The sequence below is a fragment of the Symphodus melops genome, assembly GCF_947650265.1.
Source record: "Symphodus melops genome assembly, chromosome: 21".
Lineage (NCBI taxonomy): Eukaryota > Metazoa > Chordata > Actinopteri > Labriformes > Labridae > Symphodus > Symphodus melops.
The window spans coordinates 2,905,743-2,924,031 of record NC_136711.1 but is presented as its reverse complement, the minus strand read 5'-3'; the positions used below and the strand labels follow the sequence as shown (position 1 = coordinate 2,924,031).

The window sequence follows — 18,289 nt, the reverse complement described above, 5'->3', positions numbered from 1 at the left end:
CCCCCATAAAAAATCCATGCATTAGCCGCACCGGAGTAGAAGCCGCAGTGCTCGAAGTGTGAGAAAAAAGTAGCGGCTTATAGTCCGGAATTTACGGTATCTTTTGATTGTCATGTTTAATTCTAACTTAAAGATACCTCATTTGCATTTGGAAATATAAAGAACTCAAACATTATGTACCAGCTGTATGTAGAATGTAAGCTATGATGTTCAATAAAAAGAAAATTAAAAAAAAAAAAAAAAAAGAGAGGGAGCAAGGAATGTTATAAATCCAAATTACTTCTCTATTCATACTTTTTTTGTCTTTTATAAACTGTATTTCTTCACACACACAAACTCATAAATACCTACACACACACACACACACACCTTATTTGGCTTGCACTGTAATCGTCTCTCGTCTTGTTTTGTAAGTGTATTGTCTCTTGTCTTGCAATAAAAAAAAAAGGAAAGGAGCCGAAGAGGGGCGTTGGTCAGACGCAGCTCATTTGCATTTAAAGCTAATGCTGTGGATCGAATGCAAGATAAAAATAGAAAACAATGAGAGAGAGAGAGATGTGAACGAGACTTTGTACAGGAGCTTTTTAAAGAACTGGTCCTGCAGCAGAAAATGATCTTCTGAGCTCGCCTGAGAAGCAGCGCGAGTGTTTGTGTTTCAGCAGAAACAGTGAGATCTTTAAACGCAGACCAGGAGATGATGAAACATGGTCTTTAGTGTGTGTTTAGTTTGGAAGCTTCATGTCTTTAACATGCTGCTGCTGCTGCCTGAACGTACATCACTGAGACATGTCTGAGTCCCACAGACTCTCTGAGCCTCTGGCGCTCTCAGAGGCCCATCAAGAGGAACACAGAGCTTCTCAGCCAAAAGCAACACATCAGGAGCGGCCTGGACCGGATCGACGTGCGCTGATGCTGGAGAGCGATAAACAGCACACATGTCGGGACCCAGCAGGCTGTCATCTGCTGGTTAAGAGACCGTTAGGGAAGCCGCGGGTACTAAAATGTTTTTCCGTTAGCTCCGTTTGAAACCGCCACGGCGACGTCATATTCCCGATCATGAAGCCCGTCTGAACAGGGAAGTCATTTATGCCCTCGCTGGCGTTGTTTCTCATGAGCAGCGGTTTGAAGTGACGACACGGCCCCGCTCGTTTGATGAATAATTTGGGCTGCAGCTGAGCTCTTCCAGATGGCTGAAGTGAAATGCCACCCTGAGCATGATGGGTATTATTCACAATGACGTCTGTTCAATGAGCGAACCAGTCGCTGTTAAAACTTCTCCTGCTTCTCTCTCTCTCATTTTGCTGCAGGTAGCAGCGAGGCGTGACCAAGCCGGGAGCCCGTGTCCCCTCCAGAGGCAGCATGGAGCCACACGCCTCTCTGGGGCAGCTCGGGGTCGAGGGGGATTGTGGGATGTTGAATCTGCTGCTGCCCAGTCCGCAGAGCGAGGCGGTGACCCACGAGATGGAGGAGCTGTCCCTGCAGCCGCTGCCGCCACTCAATGAACGCAAAAATGGTAAGGAAACGCGGTTGTTAGGATGAGAACGTGACGTCTTTTATTTTATTTATATTGATGTTATTTTTGAAGCTACAGGACGAGAGATAAACTCAGCTCGCCTCACGTGAGGAACTCAGCATTCCTGGTTTTTCCCAACTGAATATACGTAGTTAGAAAATACTTTAACTTCTCCAGCCACAAAGTCAACTTAATTCAACACACACACACACACACACACACACACACACACACACACACACACACACACACACACACACGCACGCGCGTGCACAGTAAGCTGGATTGCAGCAACGGGCTGTTACTGCTCCATACCAGCCGTAACCAGGAAGAGGAGCGTCTGGAAGCACTTTGACTGAAAGACTACGATAAGGTGCAGTGTTACACACATGGAGTTAAAGGTGCAATTCATCCCAGTTAGGCGGTTAAACACGTGAGCTTAAAGCACAGAGAGAGACCAGAAAGCTGATGGTATTTATCGAGCAGTTATATTCCTGGTTTGATCTTTAAAAAAAGTGAATTAACATTAAAAAAAAAACATGTGGGTGAAAAGCTTCTAAATTCTGAAGGACGGCGTCTTTGATGTCGCCTCTGCTTCACGCTAAATGTTCCCGTGTTTGTTCACTCTGTAGAGACCTGTTTTACATGGAAGCTTCTGGGAGGTCTGACTGATCTGATCTGAGTCACCTTCATCAAAAAACGCTTCAGCTAACTCGTGTTTTATGTGACAGGTCACTACTCAAAAACAGGCCAAGCCAGATCACTCGCAACATGCCACAGTACGCTGCTGTCTTTACAGACAGGAACCGATCAACGGACGAACGACCTGCATGTGTAACGAGAACAAATAGAGTGTGTGTGGAAAGTGAAACCTGCCGAGCTCCTCCACCCTTCATGTGCACCGGCACATTCACACACAGGCTCCAAATAGACCATTAAAGTGAGTCTTCACCCCCTAAAACTCTCAGCAGCTCCTCATTATCCAGCCTGCACGTTAGCCTCCCTCACCCTCACCATGTGTGTGTGTGTGTGTGTGTGTGTGTTCTGGCAGCCGCCTGACGCTGACTCACACTCTGATGCATGGCTCACGATCATCAGGCTTTACGAGCGGCCTCTGCCAGCTCCTAATCACGGTTTACATGGTTGCAGGGAGATGAGTCCCGTGCAATCACCGCGGTATTGATCAGCATGCTCAGAGAAGTCTAAAGTGTCAACAGACGCAGGCTGGGTCAGACGTGGGATTCTGCGTCTGCAGGAGAGCGCGGTAAAACCTCTCCACTGTGGAACATTTTGAGGAATGTCAACAGTAGTAGCAGCCACTCATCATCCCGGCTTTTGTCGTTTCCCCTGCAGAGAGAACACGCACCTCATACTTTCCACCCGCCGAAGCCTTCCTCCAGCTCTTTGCCAACCCGCAAGAATCTTCCCCCTCTCGTATTAGTTTTACCACGCAGGTGTTAATCTGTCTACCGGCCTGACAGGTCTGAGTGGCTGACACCACTTTTGTTGTTGTGAGCCAGGAGGATGAAGTCAGGGGGTGGGGGGGGAGACCCCGGGTCAGTGAGTTTGTTGGGACGGGGGGAATTCTAAATGATTATTGGCTACGAGTGTCGAGTGAGCCGAGTCAAGACCAGAACCGTGAATATCGATTTAAAAAAATCCTCATCGTGAGTCGCAGCAGGAGGGTCAGTCTACAGGCGTAACCCGGGGATACGCCTGCTCTGCAGATCAAACTACAGATTAAGTTATTTGTTCTTTTATAAAGGGGAAACTTTTCTCTAATCTCAGTTAAGACTTTGGGAAAAATAGTCTCGTAGTCGTCCTCTGGACCGGTCTGATTTTAAATCCGGAGTCCGCCCAGTCCGAGACAAAAAAAGTCCAAGTCTTTAGTCCAAGACCGAGCACGACAACACGCTGCTTACTTTTTAAAACAGGAGACAGATACGTATCTGACACATCTGGCCTCTGAGTTTCTCCTGACATGTTTGTGGATGATCTCGACAAACGTTTGTTTTTTAGTGAATCTCTGTAAATTGTTCTGCTGCTGGTTTTGGCCCGAACACTGTGAGGAGGAACAGATGTTTTAAAGATGCAGATTTTACAGTTATAATTCAAAGAAATCAGATTGTGCAGTTCTGACTGCTTGCTTGGTATTTACAGAGATCTTTGTCCTTTTTGATTTTTCACTTTGATGAGGAAACAAACGTGTTGGTTTCTTTAATGTTTCCACACGTCGGACTAACCACCTCCAGCTTCATATGAACAGACCTGTATCAAGCGTTTAGCTGCAGCATGAAGCTAGCATGTTGTTCATTGAATCTATTTTGACATGTAAGGGTTAACCGTGTGTAGACTGTGAGTGTGTGTCCTGTGCTCAGACTGCTCAGGTCAAAGGTCAGCATGTGTCTGTTAGCCTGCGTAGCATTTCCCAGAGGAACGTCGGACAAGTCCGCTGACTGGAAGTCTAAAAATACCCGCTCAAAGTGACAAGTCTCCACTGAAGGCCTTTCTTCAACCACGTTCACAACATAGCAGCATCGTGTCTCTTCACTCAAACGTTTTAATGTGAGCGCGAGGTCGGGACGTTACAGCGTTCAAGTCACAACGTTCACTTAAAGTTTGGAGGGAGAAAAAAAAAATCAACTTTTCTGTTGCAGACAAGATGATGCAATCAGTGTGAAGTTTCACCCTCAGCACATTAATAAAAGGGGAGCTGAAGAGATGAGAGACAGTGTGGGAAGTCGATGAGGTCGGTTGTTTCCTGTTGGACCCTCAGGGCTTGTGTTTCACTCGAAGTCTTGACGCGTCCCTTCCTGAGAACAGAGAAGCGTCTTTACTAATGGTCCGGCTGTAATTCGTCGAACATGCTCACCTCTTCCTGTGTAATGTCATGCTTAAAAAAAGAAAAGCAGCTACAAGACGGGAGTCGTTTTTTTTGTTTTTTTTGCCCCGCCGTCTTTAGTCAGCACTGACTCAGTCTCGGTTCTTCAGCAGTCAGATGGAACCAGCGTAGTCCTCCTCATCTGGCGGTGTGGAGATCGCCTGCAGCCATGAAATGATCCATCCCAAACCGGCTGAGTAAGAGAGGGGAAGTGAGAGTAGACGGGAGCTGGTTGTTTTTGCCCTGCAACTAAAATATACAGGAGTGTAGAAGAGGAGGAGTCGAAGGGGCGGGCTGAATTTTTCCCAACGTGATAAATAGAAGAGTTGCAACACCGTGGATATTTATGAGAAACGAGTTAACCTCGATGCACTTGGGACTAAGAGGATCCGAGCCGTGTCGTGGGCTTTAACTAATGTTTACACTTTAAATGGCTTAATCCCTCCGCTGTAGTTTGGACTGCTCTGTCAGTCTCAAACAATGGCGTGCACTGAGGTGGAGACACGGAGCGCCCGCTGCACCGGGGCCAGAGCAGGTGAGCATTCCTCTGCTGCTTTTTATAGGAGAGGAACGCTGCAGCTACGGAAGCTTTGAGAAGGAACGAAACATCACACGATGAATAATCAGGATGAAATCATAACTTTGTTTTTTCTCTTTTTTCTTTTTTCTTTTTTTCTCTCGTTATTTCCGTGTACCTGTGTTTGGTTTTCCGTCCGCAGCCGTCCAATCATTAACCAGGTTTTATCAGCTGCATCGCCGCCCATGGAGTTTTTTTAGTTTAGTGATGCCTCTGAACACCCACCCAGAAGTTTAACCACGCTAACGTTCACTTCTGTTTGAAAGCCTGTGAGTCGTATAAAACACGGATGTTGGCTCGTCCAAAAAGATTTATTTTCTTCCTCATAGAGAGGCGCTACCTTTCCCTCCTTGTACATGTGCAAACTGGCTCAACACTTTTACATCTGCATTGGTAGTTCTGTCTCATAAATTAATCTGTATTTAATACAAATGAATGTGACCATGTTCAAATTAAAATCCTCACAACGATCCCGATGAAGGCCACAAGCTGAAACTCGTCGGTCTAACATGTAAATAAAGTGGATCTTCTTAATGCAAGTGGAAATCCTCTGCTCTCTCTCTCCTCTTTAAAACCATCAGAAAATAAAACCTCATTTCTTCATTTTGAAGGTTGGAGCAAAGATTTAACATTAAATTAACCCCGCGGGGGTCTTTGGGTCTTCTCCCTCTTTTGTATTCTGATGTATTTTCTTTTTATGAAAAAGGGAAATCATATTCTAAGAACACATCTGTTGCACTTCCTGCAGGGATGTCATGTTCGTGTTTTCTCTTTTTCTTCCCCTTTTATGTTTGACCATGTTTTTGGATATTAAACACATGAAGCATCTCTTCGGCTCACTTTTTTTTTTTTTCCTTGTGTTTTCAGTCCTGCAGTTGAGGCTTCAGCAAAGAAGAACCCGGGAGCAGCTGGTGGATCAGGGCATCATGCCACGTGAGTAGCAGCAGGGCCGGGTGTCCATGAACGAGACCATGAGCGCTGTATTTGACCATTTTTTTAAATAATCATTTGTCCCAAATATCTGTTCATGAAAATGTTCGGTGTTGCAGCTCTGAAGAGCCCGGCAGCTTTCCACGGGCAGATTCGCAGCTTGGAGCGAGCCAGGGTACGTCGACGAGTTTGTCAATAAAGTTTGAGATGTGGATCTGAAAAGAAGATTTTTATTTTACTTTTATTATTTTCAGACTGAGAATTTCCTCAAGCACAAGATCCGCAGTCGTCCAGAAAGAGCGGAGCTGGTCAGGATGCACATCCTGCAAGGTACCTGAGCACATTGGTTCTCACTGTGTGCAGCTTTAGCTCAAGCCTTTGAGTGAGAAAAAACTGTCCCTAGATTTAGAATAATATTCTCCACAAGGTCTATGGCACATCTTAGAGGTTATTTTAATGAGACAGTATACAGAGTGGCATATATTCAACCTGTCCCCCCCCCTCCCTCCCTTTCAGAGACCGGAGCAGAGCCCTCACTTCAGGCTACCCAGATGAAACTGAAGCGAGCCCGACTGGCTGACAACCTGAACGAGAAGATCGCCCAGAGACCCGGCCCCATGGAGCTGGTGGAGAAAAACATCCTGCCGGTTGATTCCAGCGTGAAACAGGCCATTATCGGTGAGAGAGGGTGACGATCTGATTGGATATGCAGAGAGCAGGGGAGAGATGATGAAAGTGTTAAAGTGCTGGATCTTTCTCTCAGTGGGTCAGGTGAATTATCCCAAAGTCCTGGATGAAGACAGCAGCGAGGCCTTGTCCCCCGAGCAGCCAGCCAGCCAAGAGTCTCAGAGCTCCATCCCTTCTCCCGTGGAGAGCAGAGTCCCGGAGACCCCCTCTCCCGTCCTAGCTCTACCACCTCCTCCACCCGTACACAACACCATACTGCAGGTCAGACACGGATCTGCGACCACTCGTTCTCATGCATGCTCGCCATAAAACCCAGAAGTTCACAGTTTGCATTTCACACATGAGTGTCATCGTGTTCTTTTTTCTCTTCAGGCATTCCCAGTTTCTCCACAATCAGCATCTGACTTTGTGAAAGTCATCTCCATCAACGAGCTGTCTTCCAGCCGCCCAGCTGTCACAGCAGCCTCTTCTTCAAAACCAGGCCCGACACTGGTGAAAGTAGGAGCCCCCTTCCCCCCCCCTCCTCCTCTTTCACTGACTTCTGTCTGTCTCCTCCGCTGGACAAACCTGTGTCTGTTTTCTCCTCTAACAGCAAAGCCATCAGAAGTCTCCCTCAGAGAAGAGCCGCAGTAAGAAGAACAAAGAGCCCAAATCCCGAGTGAAAAAGCTCAAGTACCACCAGTATGTTCCCCCAGACCAGAAGCAGGAGCCCAGCGAATCCCCCATGGACTCCTCTTACGCCCGACTACTGCAGCAGCAGCAGCTCTTCCTGCAGCTGCAGATCCTCAGCCAGCAGCAGCAGCACTACAACTACCAGACCATTTTACCTGCACCGCTCAAGTACGTGTGTCAAACATCAGAGCTCCAATTAAAAATCAATCAGGGATGTGATTCTCCAGATTTATTGACCTGAAAGAGTTAAAATTATCCAAGTGGATGTTAGACAGCGTTTAGCTTTAGGACGGTGGTGGCCATGCTGTAGTGATGTAGGAAGTATACACTAGCAGGCGTGTCTAACTCAATAATGACATTGTGATTTATTTCCGTTTTGTACTGATCGGGTTGTAAACAGCTGGCAGCAGCAGAGCGGCTCATCTGGCCTCTCACATCGTTTCCTTGCAGGCTGGCATAAGTGAGTTACTATGGCAACGGGGATGCACTTTCAGTCTTTCAGTGAAACTTTCTGTCCATTCTCCGTTCTTCTGCCGTACATTACTTTAACTCTAGAGAAGGCTTCAATTAAAAAAATTAAATTAAATTGTGTTTGAGGAAAATCTAAGTAAATTGCATAAAACAAACAGTCCAGTTCTTTGTAAGTGGACAGAATATCAAAAATCCAGACATAAATCTGTGCAGGAGAATTTACCAGATTGAAGGAAACAACATTTGTCTGCTTATGGGAGAGGACGCTGACGTCTCATCTGTGACTGTGCTCAGTCCAAGTCATTCATTAAACTCACTGAGCGAGCAGAGGTAGTGTAGGATGCAGCTCTGCCAATCAAACGCCTGATCAACTGTGTTGTTTTGTTTTCCCTCTTTGTCTGCTCCACTAAAGTGTTTTCTGTAAAAAAAAAAAAAAGAAATTCCTCTCTCAAACAGTTTGGCCTCACTTCCAAACAGTTCATCTGAAAAATGCCTGAAAGCAGTCCAGATATTGTTTTCATCGACCTGGAGAACCATTCGATTGTTTCCAATTACAAGTCTGCAGCGAATCATATGACTAAGTAACAGGATGTAGTTTCACCTGCTGCCTGCTGTCCTTCCAGCACGCACACGCTGCCTTTAAACTGGGCTCTGTTTGGTGGACTGGTTTTGTTTCTGAAGCGCTGGGTGGATGTTCTGAGCAACAACAGATTTCCTTTTTCTCTTTCCTGTCTTTCTCATTTTTCTCTCTCTCTCACAATACCTTCTTTGTCTACCGTCCCCCGTCCCCGTCCCCCCTTTCTGTTTCTTATTTATCCGCTGTGTAGATCATTTCCTGCAGTCGTGACCTCATCTTTTTGTTTCCTCCTCTCCTCTGCAGATCAGTGGCGGAGGGGCAAAGCAGCAACGCCAGCGCTCTGCCGACCTCCATCATGGTGTCTCTTCCCGCTGCACCTCCGCCTCCCCCCGTGGCTCCCACGCGTCCAAACAACTCGCTCTCCACCCGCAGGCCGGGGGTCCTGCCCGCCAACCTGGAGGAGATGAAGGTATATTCTGGGAACCCGACGCGTGCAGCTACGTGCTGTTTCACACAAACAGCACGGAGAGGCGCTGTATGAATGAAAGCGTCTAAATAAAGGCTAAAGGGGGGACTGAACCTCTCACAGACAAAACAGGAGCGTTTCCATAGAAACACAACTGAACCTCACAGAAGTGCCGCTTGTTTCTGAACAAGTTTGAATGACTATTTTGTCTCTCCGTACTTGAGCTTTGATAAACTCCTGGTACCTTTGTTGTCTCTCACTATGACGGAATATTTTATTTATATAATATATATAATAATATAATATTTTATTTTTATTTCACTATAACTATTACCAGCACCTGTTTGTTGTTTAATGTGATTGAAGGGTTAGGGAAGCAGCACTGGCACAGCAGTGGACAGAGCGAGGACACGTCTTTGTGCTAAGCTAATTTCAGCAGGATGTAGTCCTAATATATTCAACCAACAGACATGAAAGTGGTTTCATTCTCACAACTCCCTAAAAAGGTCAACAAATCAAATCATCGACTCCAGAGGCCTGCAGTCTGCTCGCTCGCTGTTGTGCAGCTTGAAGTGTTGAAACAAAAAGACGAACCTGCTTCTACACAAACGTCTGAGACCGGTGCAGCGTGAAAAACTTCCAACAACAGCAGGACGATGTTTGAGTTTTCTTTGGGAATGAGTTGTTCTCCGTCTCTGTCAGGAGTCCAGAATGATGCGACTGTGTTTTTCTGTGTTTAGGTGGCGGAGCTGAAACTGGAGCTGAAGCTGCGCGGTCTCCCCGTGTCAGGAACAAAGACGGATCTGATAGAAAGACTGAAGCCTTTCCAGGACAACCCCAGCACCTCCGCTCCGACCGCCGGCACTGCTCCTGCCACAACCGCCCTCTCCTCCATGCCCATGGAGGTCACCACCACCAACACCCCCCCTACTATAATCCTCCCAATCCAGCAGGTGGCTGCAGGGAGCAATAAATCCACACCGCCGGTCTCACCCGTTCCCACAGATCCCTCCACCCGGCAGCAGGACGTCGGCATGTCAGAGGCACCCGCCGAGACTCTGGTGAGCGCCGGCTGGGCAGATCCAAGCTCCTCGCCTCTCCAGTCTTTCCGAGTCCCGGAGGAGAAGGACAGGAGGCTCCATGAGAAGGAGCGGCAGATAGAGGAGCTGATGAGGAAGCTGGAGCAGGAGCAGAGGCTGGTGGAGGAGCTGAAGATGCAGCTGGAGGTGGAGAAGAGGGCAGGAACCGCAGACGGCGCCTCTCTGTCTCCCAAACTCATGACCCCTGCCGGTCCTGCGGTTCTGAACTCAAACGTCGTGAAAATGGAGGGAACGCTCCTGTCGAACTGTTCCTCCACCACAAACTCCCTCCTGGGCTCGCAGTCCGTCGCCCCTCTGCCAACCGTGGTCAAGTTAGAGGACGTGACTGTGTCCTCTGGAAAACCCATCCAGCTTCAGCCCCAAACACAGCTCATCGCCCAAATCCAGCAACAAGCCCAGCCCCAAGTCCCCACCAGTCCTCAGATCCCCCCCCAGTCCCAGAGAAGCCCCAAACCCCCGTCCCAGGCCGCAGCCCCCAGCCTGCAGCAGTTCTTCATCAGCCACACGGGCCGCGTGTCCCAGGTTCTGACTCAGCCTCAGACCTTGTTGACCACAGGCCAGGCTGGAACCCAGATCCTCCTCCCGGTCTCACTGCCCAACAACGCAACTGCGATCCAGCTGCCGAACAACACCGTCAGCCTGCAGGTACGCTGAATCCCCACGCACAGAAGTTGTGTTGTGTGTGTGTGTAAAGCTTGACCTAAACTCCCTAACGACTATTACTCATCCCTCAGCCGGTTCTTCAAGCCACAGTCTCCAATCCAGGCCGGGTCCAGACTTCAGTTTCTCAACGGAGAGCCACTAACATGGAGACGGCACCCAGCGAGCACATGAACAACCACACCCCACTGATGCAGGTCAGACACAACACATCACGTCCTCGCTACAACGACTCTGCTGTAATTATATTTTATTCTCAATAAATCCTTTTTTTCATTCCTGAATTAATATATAATAATAATAATGTAATATTCTATGTATAATATAATAATCAATTTGTTGGACAGCAGAATTTTTGAAATTAGTTGACATTTTTCTTTCTTTTTTTTTTTACTGTAAAAACAACTTCAACATAAAAGAAAAGTCCTTATTGATAATACTTGAAACTGTCAGATCTGCACAGGTGTGTTTGTCTTGTCCTTTTTGCTCTACTTTCACTTCCTCATGTAAAATAAAAAAACAGCCTCTGATGATGTCATTCCCACAATGAGCTGATGTCTGTCCCGTGTCCTGACAGACTCTGACCATGTGCAATAACACGTCCGCTTTGGAGAACCAGACAAGGCCTGAGATGAATCCCCAGTGTTTCCTGAGAAGTTCCCCAGAGAGCGGGGTCTCTCCTCGGGCGTCACCCAACCACCACATCTCCAACGGACCATTCAACAAGGTATCAGAGCTGAGTTCTCGCTGCAGGGTTGGTTCAGTCTGAGACCTTCTGCAAACTCCGTCGTCTCAGCTTCTTACAGACGATTCTTAGTTCCTGTTTTTCTCTTCTTTTTGTTCTGCCAGTCGCCGTCTCCTCAGCCGACCTTCATCCTCCAGCCCACCTCGCTGGTTTCTCCGCCACCCAAAACAAAAGAGCCTCCCCGCTATGAGGAGGCTGTCAAACAGAGCCGCAACATGCACGTCAACAACGTTTCGCAGGTAAGAAATGCACTAGACACACACACACACACACACACACACTGCATACCTCCCTCAGCACTCAGCTGCATTATTCTGCATCAGAAGTGTCAGAAGCTATGAATCTGTTTTGAGTCTTCCAGCCTTGAGGATTTGTTTTTTTTCTTTCTGCATGTATAGTCGAGTCTCTCAACCTGTTTGACTGTCTTTTCAGGTTCCCACGGCAACCAGCCAGCAAATGGATGATTTGTTCGACATTCTCATCGAGAGCGGAGGTAAGGAGGTGCACGCCGACAGAACCAGCCTGAATCAGCGTAGTCTCAGGGACGTGAGCAGCAGCGGCGACGCTTCGTCTTCTGCAAACAGAACAGAAGTGATTCTGATTTAACTCGGCCGATCACATGATGGAATCGGTGACGCAGTAAACTGATGAAGCGACGCCTGCCAGCTCGTTCAGGGGCCATACAGTGTTATCTGCAGTGATGACACACCGAACACAAACCACGTTCAGCTGGCGCAATAATTATTCCAAACACATAGAAGCCACTGAAATAATTAGAAGGTCGAGATAATCGACTCAATTAATTTTAAAAGGATAAACTTAATTAGAAAGAGCCTGTAAAAGTGAGCCATGTTCTTAATCTTCTGTCCTCTTGGGGTCAGCTGGCGTTGTTGGGTTCTTCTGATTGGTTCTTGTAATTGTCAGGTTGGCTCTGTTGCGTTTTAGTTTTTCACATTTGTCAAGTTTTTGCTGTTTTGCTTTCTTCTTCTCTTGATGATTGTCAAGCACTTTTCAAAATCGGTGTTTTTAAAGGTGCTTTATAAACAAACTTATTAATGATATTAAATGAATGAATGAAGAGTTGAGATAGTTAGTTTTAACTATTGGATAGATACTTAAATGTCTTGTGTTTGAACACACCTGTGAGTCTGTCAGGGATGCCGACAGGAAGTGACTTTTCAACAGAGGAAGCAGGAAGTTGCAGGTTTTTCCTTTAGTGTTGATTGAATGATTTCCAAGATCATGTGGTTAAGAAGAAAACGTTATTATTCCATCTTTAGTTTCCTTCATTCAAAGAAACTCTCGTTGATCTACATGTTATTCTTCTTCTGCAGAGATCACTCCCTTTATCCAGCACGACCCCTCAGTGTCTCTTTCTAAGACTCACCCGGTCACAGCCAACATCACCACCCTGCCCGTCAGCACCGCCATCTCCAGGCCGCCGCCGCAGATCCAGCTGGCCCCTCCCCCAACCCTGAGCCCCGTCATCGGTCAGAGCATGCCCAGCCTGTCCTCGCTGGCCACAGACAACCAGCTGGAGGCCTTTCTGGAGCGCACCCTCGCCGACACCTCGTCGTCATCGGACCCGCGCACGCAGGGCCTGATGCTGGAGCTGCAGGCCCAGCTGATGGATCAGCAGCCTTACTCGCCAATGGACACGTCCGACCTGTCCTTCTGTGACTCCTCCTCCTCGCCGCCCTCGTCCTTCAACATGGGGCTGACAGACCCCGGCCTGGACAACATGGAGTGGCTGGACCTCACCATGCCTCCAGGATCAGCTGGGGCGCTCACGCCACTTGGGATACCTACGGACTTCCTGGATACACACGACCTGCAGCTGCACTGGGACTGACGGCGGACGGCTGAGAGAACGATGCAGAGGAAGGAGAGGAAGAGCTGCAGGAAGGGTTTATGGATGGATGAGGAGAAAAAGGAGGACTGCAAAGAGAAACGGTTTCAAGAAAGAAAAAAAAAAGAAGAGGGAAGGTAAAAAATAAGGAGGAAAAGTGGCATTCCTGTCTGCACAGTCCATCCACACCACCTGTAAAATTCCCACTTTACTACGTTAAGAAGTGCTGTACAGGAAGTGCACTGAAGTGAAACTACAAGCAGGAGTTTGCACAGCTTTAAAAAGAGGTCTTTACCGGCCGAACCCCCTGACATCACACACGCGTGATGAAGGGATTTTAAACATGATTTTAAAAGAGAAGACAGAGCCAAATATAAGTGGTAGCATGGACTGTTTGTAAATACACTTTAACACACACACACACACACACACACTAAAGCCGCTTTCACTTACAGTATGCACTCCCCAAAACATCACGGTCTTCGACCCGAGGGGGAAAAGAAGACGCAGCGTCACAGTGAAATGATCTGCCTTCATATCAACGCGACAGCACATGTTCACTTCTAAGAGTCACGATATCAACGAAAGAGAAGAACAAACGGCAGAACACAAAACATGACGCAGCCGTTTGATCACGCGCGCTGACATCACAGCGGCCGTGTGCGGACGGTCTGTTCACACGCTCTCACATCGGCTAACTCAATCTATCTGTGGGGGGGGGGGAAAAATACCAACGGGCTGTTTTGTGCAATTCCACACGAAGCGTAATACACCTGAAGTTTCTCTCGAGCCAGAATCAGAATCAATGAAGTTTCCGGACTGTTTCTGCTGGAAGTTTGGCTGGCTGGCTTTCAGTGTGAACACTGCGTCTGTTATTACTCTGCGAGCTTTTCAAAAGGTTCCTTAAAACTGAATCTGGAGTTCGACTTCACGCTCTGCCGTGCAGCACATCAACGCCACGTCAAAAGCACAACCACCGTGTGAGCAGCAGCGTGCAGAAGAAACCCAGTTAGATGAAACTCATCTGGGACAGTGGATCCTCTTTGTGACACATGGTGGACAGCTCGGTGTCGTTTTGATCACTACAGGTTCTGATCCTGACCCCTGGGGAAGTCTTAGACCGACCTGGTCTCGGGTGCTCTTTCCTGTCTTGGTGCTGAACAAATCAGATCTTTAGGTTCCCTTTAAGCCTGACGCGTCAGTCCCAGCTGAGAGGAGGCCACGCCTCTTTCAGGCTCCACACACTGACGATGATGACGATGATCTGATGTGACTGTTTTCTTCTGACCCAACACGACCCGGTGACTGTAAAGAACAAAACGCTGGACTTCAGCCGGACGACGAGAGGAGCCAGCTCCTCCGCTTATCGTGAGAGCTATGCACTAAAACACCTCAGAACAAGGAAATGTGAACTTTGCATCGAGGTGGTGTTTGATCGTATGGCGTGATCCGCTCCAGAGATCACACCGCCAAACGCTCCAGAGGTAAAGCAGTTGTCCAAGAATCAAACGTTGAATGTAGTTTTTAAAAGATTGAAGAAAAAAAAAACAGGACTTTTAAAAGTTGGCAGCTGTTTTTTTGTTGTTTTTTTCTCCTGACGGTAAACTGATTTAAAATGTTGGAAAGGGAACATATATCGATTTATAACGTAAGCAGACACGAACAGGAAAAAAGGGGGGAAAAATGTGCTGCAAATTATATCAACAAATCAAGATGTCTCTGGAGAAGATGAGCACTTACAGTATATCCGTGCACTTTGTTTGTGTGTATGTGTCTGTGTCAGGGTTGCAAATGACCACACCACTAGCCGACTGATGTGCTAGCTAATAACTACATGTTGCAAATAAGTCAATCTGCTTTAACAGCGGCTAGTCATCATGTGGAGGAATCAAAGTAATCCAACATTTGGGCGATGAAACAGTGTGTGTGTGTGTGTGTGTGTGTGTGTGTGTGTGGGTGCATGGGCGTGTGTGTGTGTGTCTTCCCGTCTCTTGCATGTTCACCTGTGTCTCTGTGCATGATTGTATTCATGTTTAATCTCGGGCTGCGTCGCCTGAAAGTCGTCTGAAGAAATGTGCTGATATCTGCAACATCAAATCTTTTACTATCGATCCGACATATTCCAAAAACACTCGACGAACCAATCGGCTTCTTGATGACTGTTTCTGCTTCGTCTCTGTTTATTCAGTCGGTGTTCTCCGGTCCAAAAACACGCACAGACACCTCTGAGGAGTGAAAGAGGGCTCCTAGCTACTTTGAGCTGATTGCATCATATCCTGCTGCCTGTGTCTTTAAAAGCAAAATGTTGAGTTCCTCATTCAGTATCTCATATTCCTTTAAGGTTGATACGGTTTATCTGTAAGGCACTTTGATAAAACATTATTTTTAATCAAATCATAGCGACATTGAAACCACTTCATCCTGTCATTTCCTCCACAGACACTAGAGGGCACTGCCTCGCTTTACTGCAGCTCGTCTGCACGTTGTCACTGGTAACCAGCGCTCCCTCAGGGTCACTTTAAGTAAAAAAAAATAATGTCATAAGGTTTGTTGTTTTTTCCACTATTTTTTGATATGTGTGTTATACTGATTTCATGCTCATATCAGCTGTAATGTGTTGACCTGAGCGAAGGTTTGAGAGCCCTTAATGTCGGTGCTGTTTCATCATCAGCCAAGTTTATGGCAGTCGTACCCTGATCACCTGAACGTGACACCAAATACTGCACACACCTGCGTTTCAGCTCTGTCGTTAAAGCTCCACCTCTTCCTGATCATTTGGTTTAGTTGCATGGGGAGGAGGGGGGGGGGGGGGTCCTGAACCCTGCTAAAAGCTGCCTGCAGGTTCACTTTGTTGAGTCGGATACAGAACGAGCTGTTCATGTGCGTCCAAGTACAGTTGACTGTTTTAATGTTTTTTTAAAATTCTTGATTCTTAAAAGTTTTGAGGATATCAGACGTGATGTTGAATTGCCAAGAAAAAAAAAAGGCACAGGGACGTGATATCACATAGATTTTTTTTTTTTTTTAAAGTGAGAAATAAACTGTCAGGTTTTTTTTTTAAAGAATGAAAAAAAACAAAAAACAACTCATGATCTGCTTATGTAATATCTGGACAAGATTTCATGTGTTTGCAGTTATTTTTCATATCGGACGTATTCAAACCTCTGGGCTGCAGGTTATCTCCACACTTAATGACAGGGTCGGCAAAAAGCAATAATGGCTGCTCTCCCTTGATGTACTGCACTGTATGTCAGATCCTGCCTTGGTTCATTACTATGAGAACCTTTAGTTCAGAGTGATAGATTTAAAAAAAAAAAATAAATAAAGTTCAGAGGCACTTAAATGTGAGTGGTTACGTTGGGGTTTATTTAAGCCTCGTGATGTTGGAGGTTTTTTAGAATGACTGTCAGTCTAAAGGTTCCCGTCAGCTTCTTTACTCTGTCAGTGTGAGGTAAAGCTGTCGGCTCAGGCTCGTCTGCTTGTCTTCATTCCCCTTTTTAACATCATGTGAACACTGAACATCGTCGGAGAAGCTGGACTACAGATCAGAACTCTGTACAAAACCTTTTTATTCTTCAAACTGAATCTTGCAGGACGCCATCCTCCGTATCTCCACCGTTCATGCCACGCCTCTTGTTGTTTGTATGCCATATGTTTTGCACATTGTGTACATATTTATATAGATGTAATGCATATTTTTATACATGTGTAACATCCATGGGTTCTCTATTTTGTAAATATTCCAAAAGATGTATATATAAGTACTGTATGCCTTTATGTGTCAATAATAAAATGGTGTACTGTGATCAGCTTTGTAGAAGTCAATGGAGGGGGGGGAGGGGGGCTAATGGTTTTAATAAATGGTTAAGAATTTACAATTAAAACCCTCCTTAAAAACCAATAGGACTTTGACTAAAACCTTTTACAACAATCTTAAAATTTGGTTTTGGATAAAAAGGGTGCAGGAGAGGTTGGCGGAGCGGTTAAAACTTGCCATGTCCCAGGGCCTCTGATAAAAACACCTAGGAGCTGAATGACTTTTACTGTCCTACAAAGGGTGGAAATTAAAATATAAATAGATTAAATAAAAAATTAAAACAGATAAAATAGAGATCCTATTTGTAAGTGTCCTATTATAAATCAAATATAAATGTTCCTACAAAGTTAAAGAATAAGTGCTAAAAATGATCAAAGGTTAATAAACGTAAAATAAGTGCTTGAATTTACATAAATCCAAACCACACTCATAAAAACACATGGGTTAGTAAAATTGTAAAAACATATACATCTTTATGTACACCTGTTAAAACATTTTAATCCAGTTCATAAAATAAGATCTTTTTTAATTTAAAAGGATAAGAAAGTAAAACAAGAATAAAAAAAGGGGATTTGGGGGTCCAGTAAAATGTCATCAAGCAGGACAAGGTTTCAAAAAAACGGTTAGGGTTAAGATTAACGGATAGGGTTAGGGTTTTTTTATATTGTGCTGTCAAAAAATATAAAAAAACGACATACCAACCCATGTCGAAAAAAAGTAAACAAACAACATACATACCCATGTTAAAAAACTAAAAGAATGACATGCAAACCTATGTCGAAAAATATATAAAAAACGACATACCTACCCATATCGAAAAAAAAAAAAAAAGACATACATACCCATGTCGAAAAAAGTAAAGAAACAACATACATACCCATGTCGAAAAAAGTAAAAAAACGACATACCTACCCATGTCGAAAAAAATTTAAAAAACAACATACTTACCCATGTTAAAAAATATAAAAGACCACAACCCATGTCGAAATATTAAAAAAACAACATACATACCCATGTTGAAAAAAGTAAAAAAAATGACATACAAACCTATGTCGAAAAATATATAAAAAACGACATACCTACCCTTGTCGAAAAAGTAAAAAAACGACATCCATAACTGTTGAAAAATATAAAACAACGACATACCAACCCATATCAAAATAATAAAAAAACACCATACCTACTCATGTCGAAAAAATATAAAAAGGACATTCATACCCATGTCGAAAAAAGATATAAAAAACGACATACCTACCCATGTCAAAATAATAATAAACGATATACATACTTATGTCGAAAAATATAAAAAAAGACATACCTACCCAAATCAAAATAATAACAAAA

General features: G+C 45.4%; 1 protein-coding gene across 3 annotated transcripts in view; it reads left to right on the top strand.

The window, feature by feature from the left end:
* mrtfba (myocardin related transcription factor Ba) overlaps positions 1–16,934 on the top strand; it is a 30,207-nt gene extending 13,273 nt beyond the window's left edge. For 2 of the 3 annotated variants that reach the window (XM_079333860.1, XM_079333859.1), the window contains 16 exons: positions 1,308–1,513; positions 5,839–5,904; positions 6,021–6,076; positions 6,156–6,231; positions 6,418–6,579; positions 6,665–6,849; positions 6,961–7,086; positions 7,181–7,428; positions 7,661–7,720; positions 8,612–8,777; positions 9,515–10,519; positions 10,609–10,731; positions 11,112–11,261; positions 11,384–11,518; positions 11,712–11,772; positions 12,614–16,934. In XM_079333860.1, coding sequence (XP_079189986.1) covers positions 1,360–1,513; positions 5,839–5,904; positions 6,021–6,076; positions 6,156–6,231; positions 6,418–6,579; positions 6,665–6,849; positions 6,961–7,086; positions 7,181–7,428; positions 7,661–7,720; positions 8,612–8,777; positions 9,515–10,519; positions 10,609–10,731; positions 11,112–11,261; positions 11,384–11,518; positions 11,712–11,772; positions 12,614–13,131 — 3,291 coding nt within the window. In that variant the 5' untranslated portion in view covers positions 1,308–1,359 and the 3' untranslated portion in view covers positions 13,132–16,934. The remainder of the gene's footprint in view (positions 1–1,307; positions 1,514–5,838; positions 5,905–6,020; positions 6,077–6,155; positions 6,232–6,417; positions 6,580–6,664; positions 6,850–6,960; positions 7,087–7,180; positions 7,429–7,660; positions 7,721–8,611; positions 8,778–9,514; positions 10,520–10,608; positions 10,732–11,111; positions 11,262–11,383; positions 11,519–11,711; positions 11,773–12,613) is intronic. The other variant, XM_079333861.1, reaches the window with a different exon arrangement.
* The last annotated feature ends 1,355 nt before the right edge of the window (positions 16,935–18,289 follow it).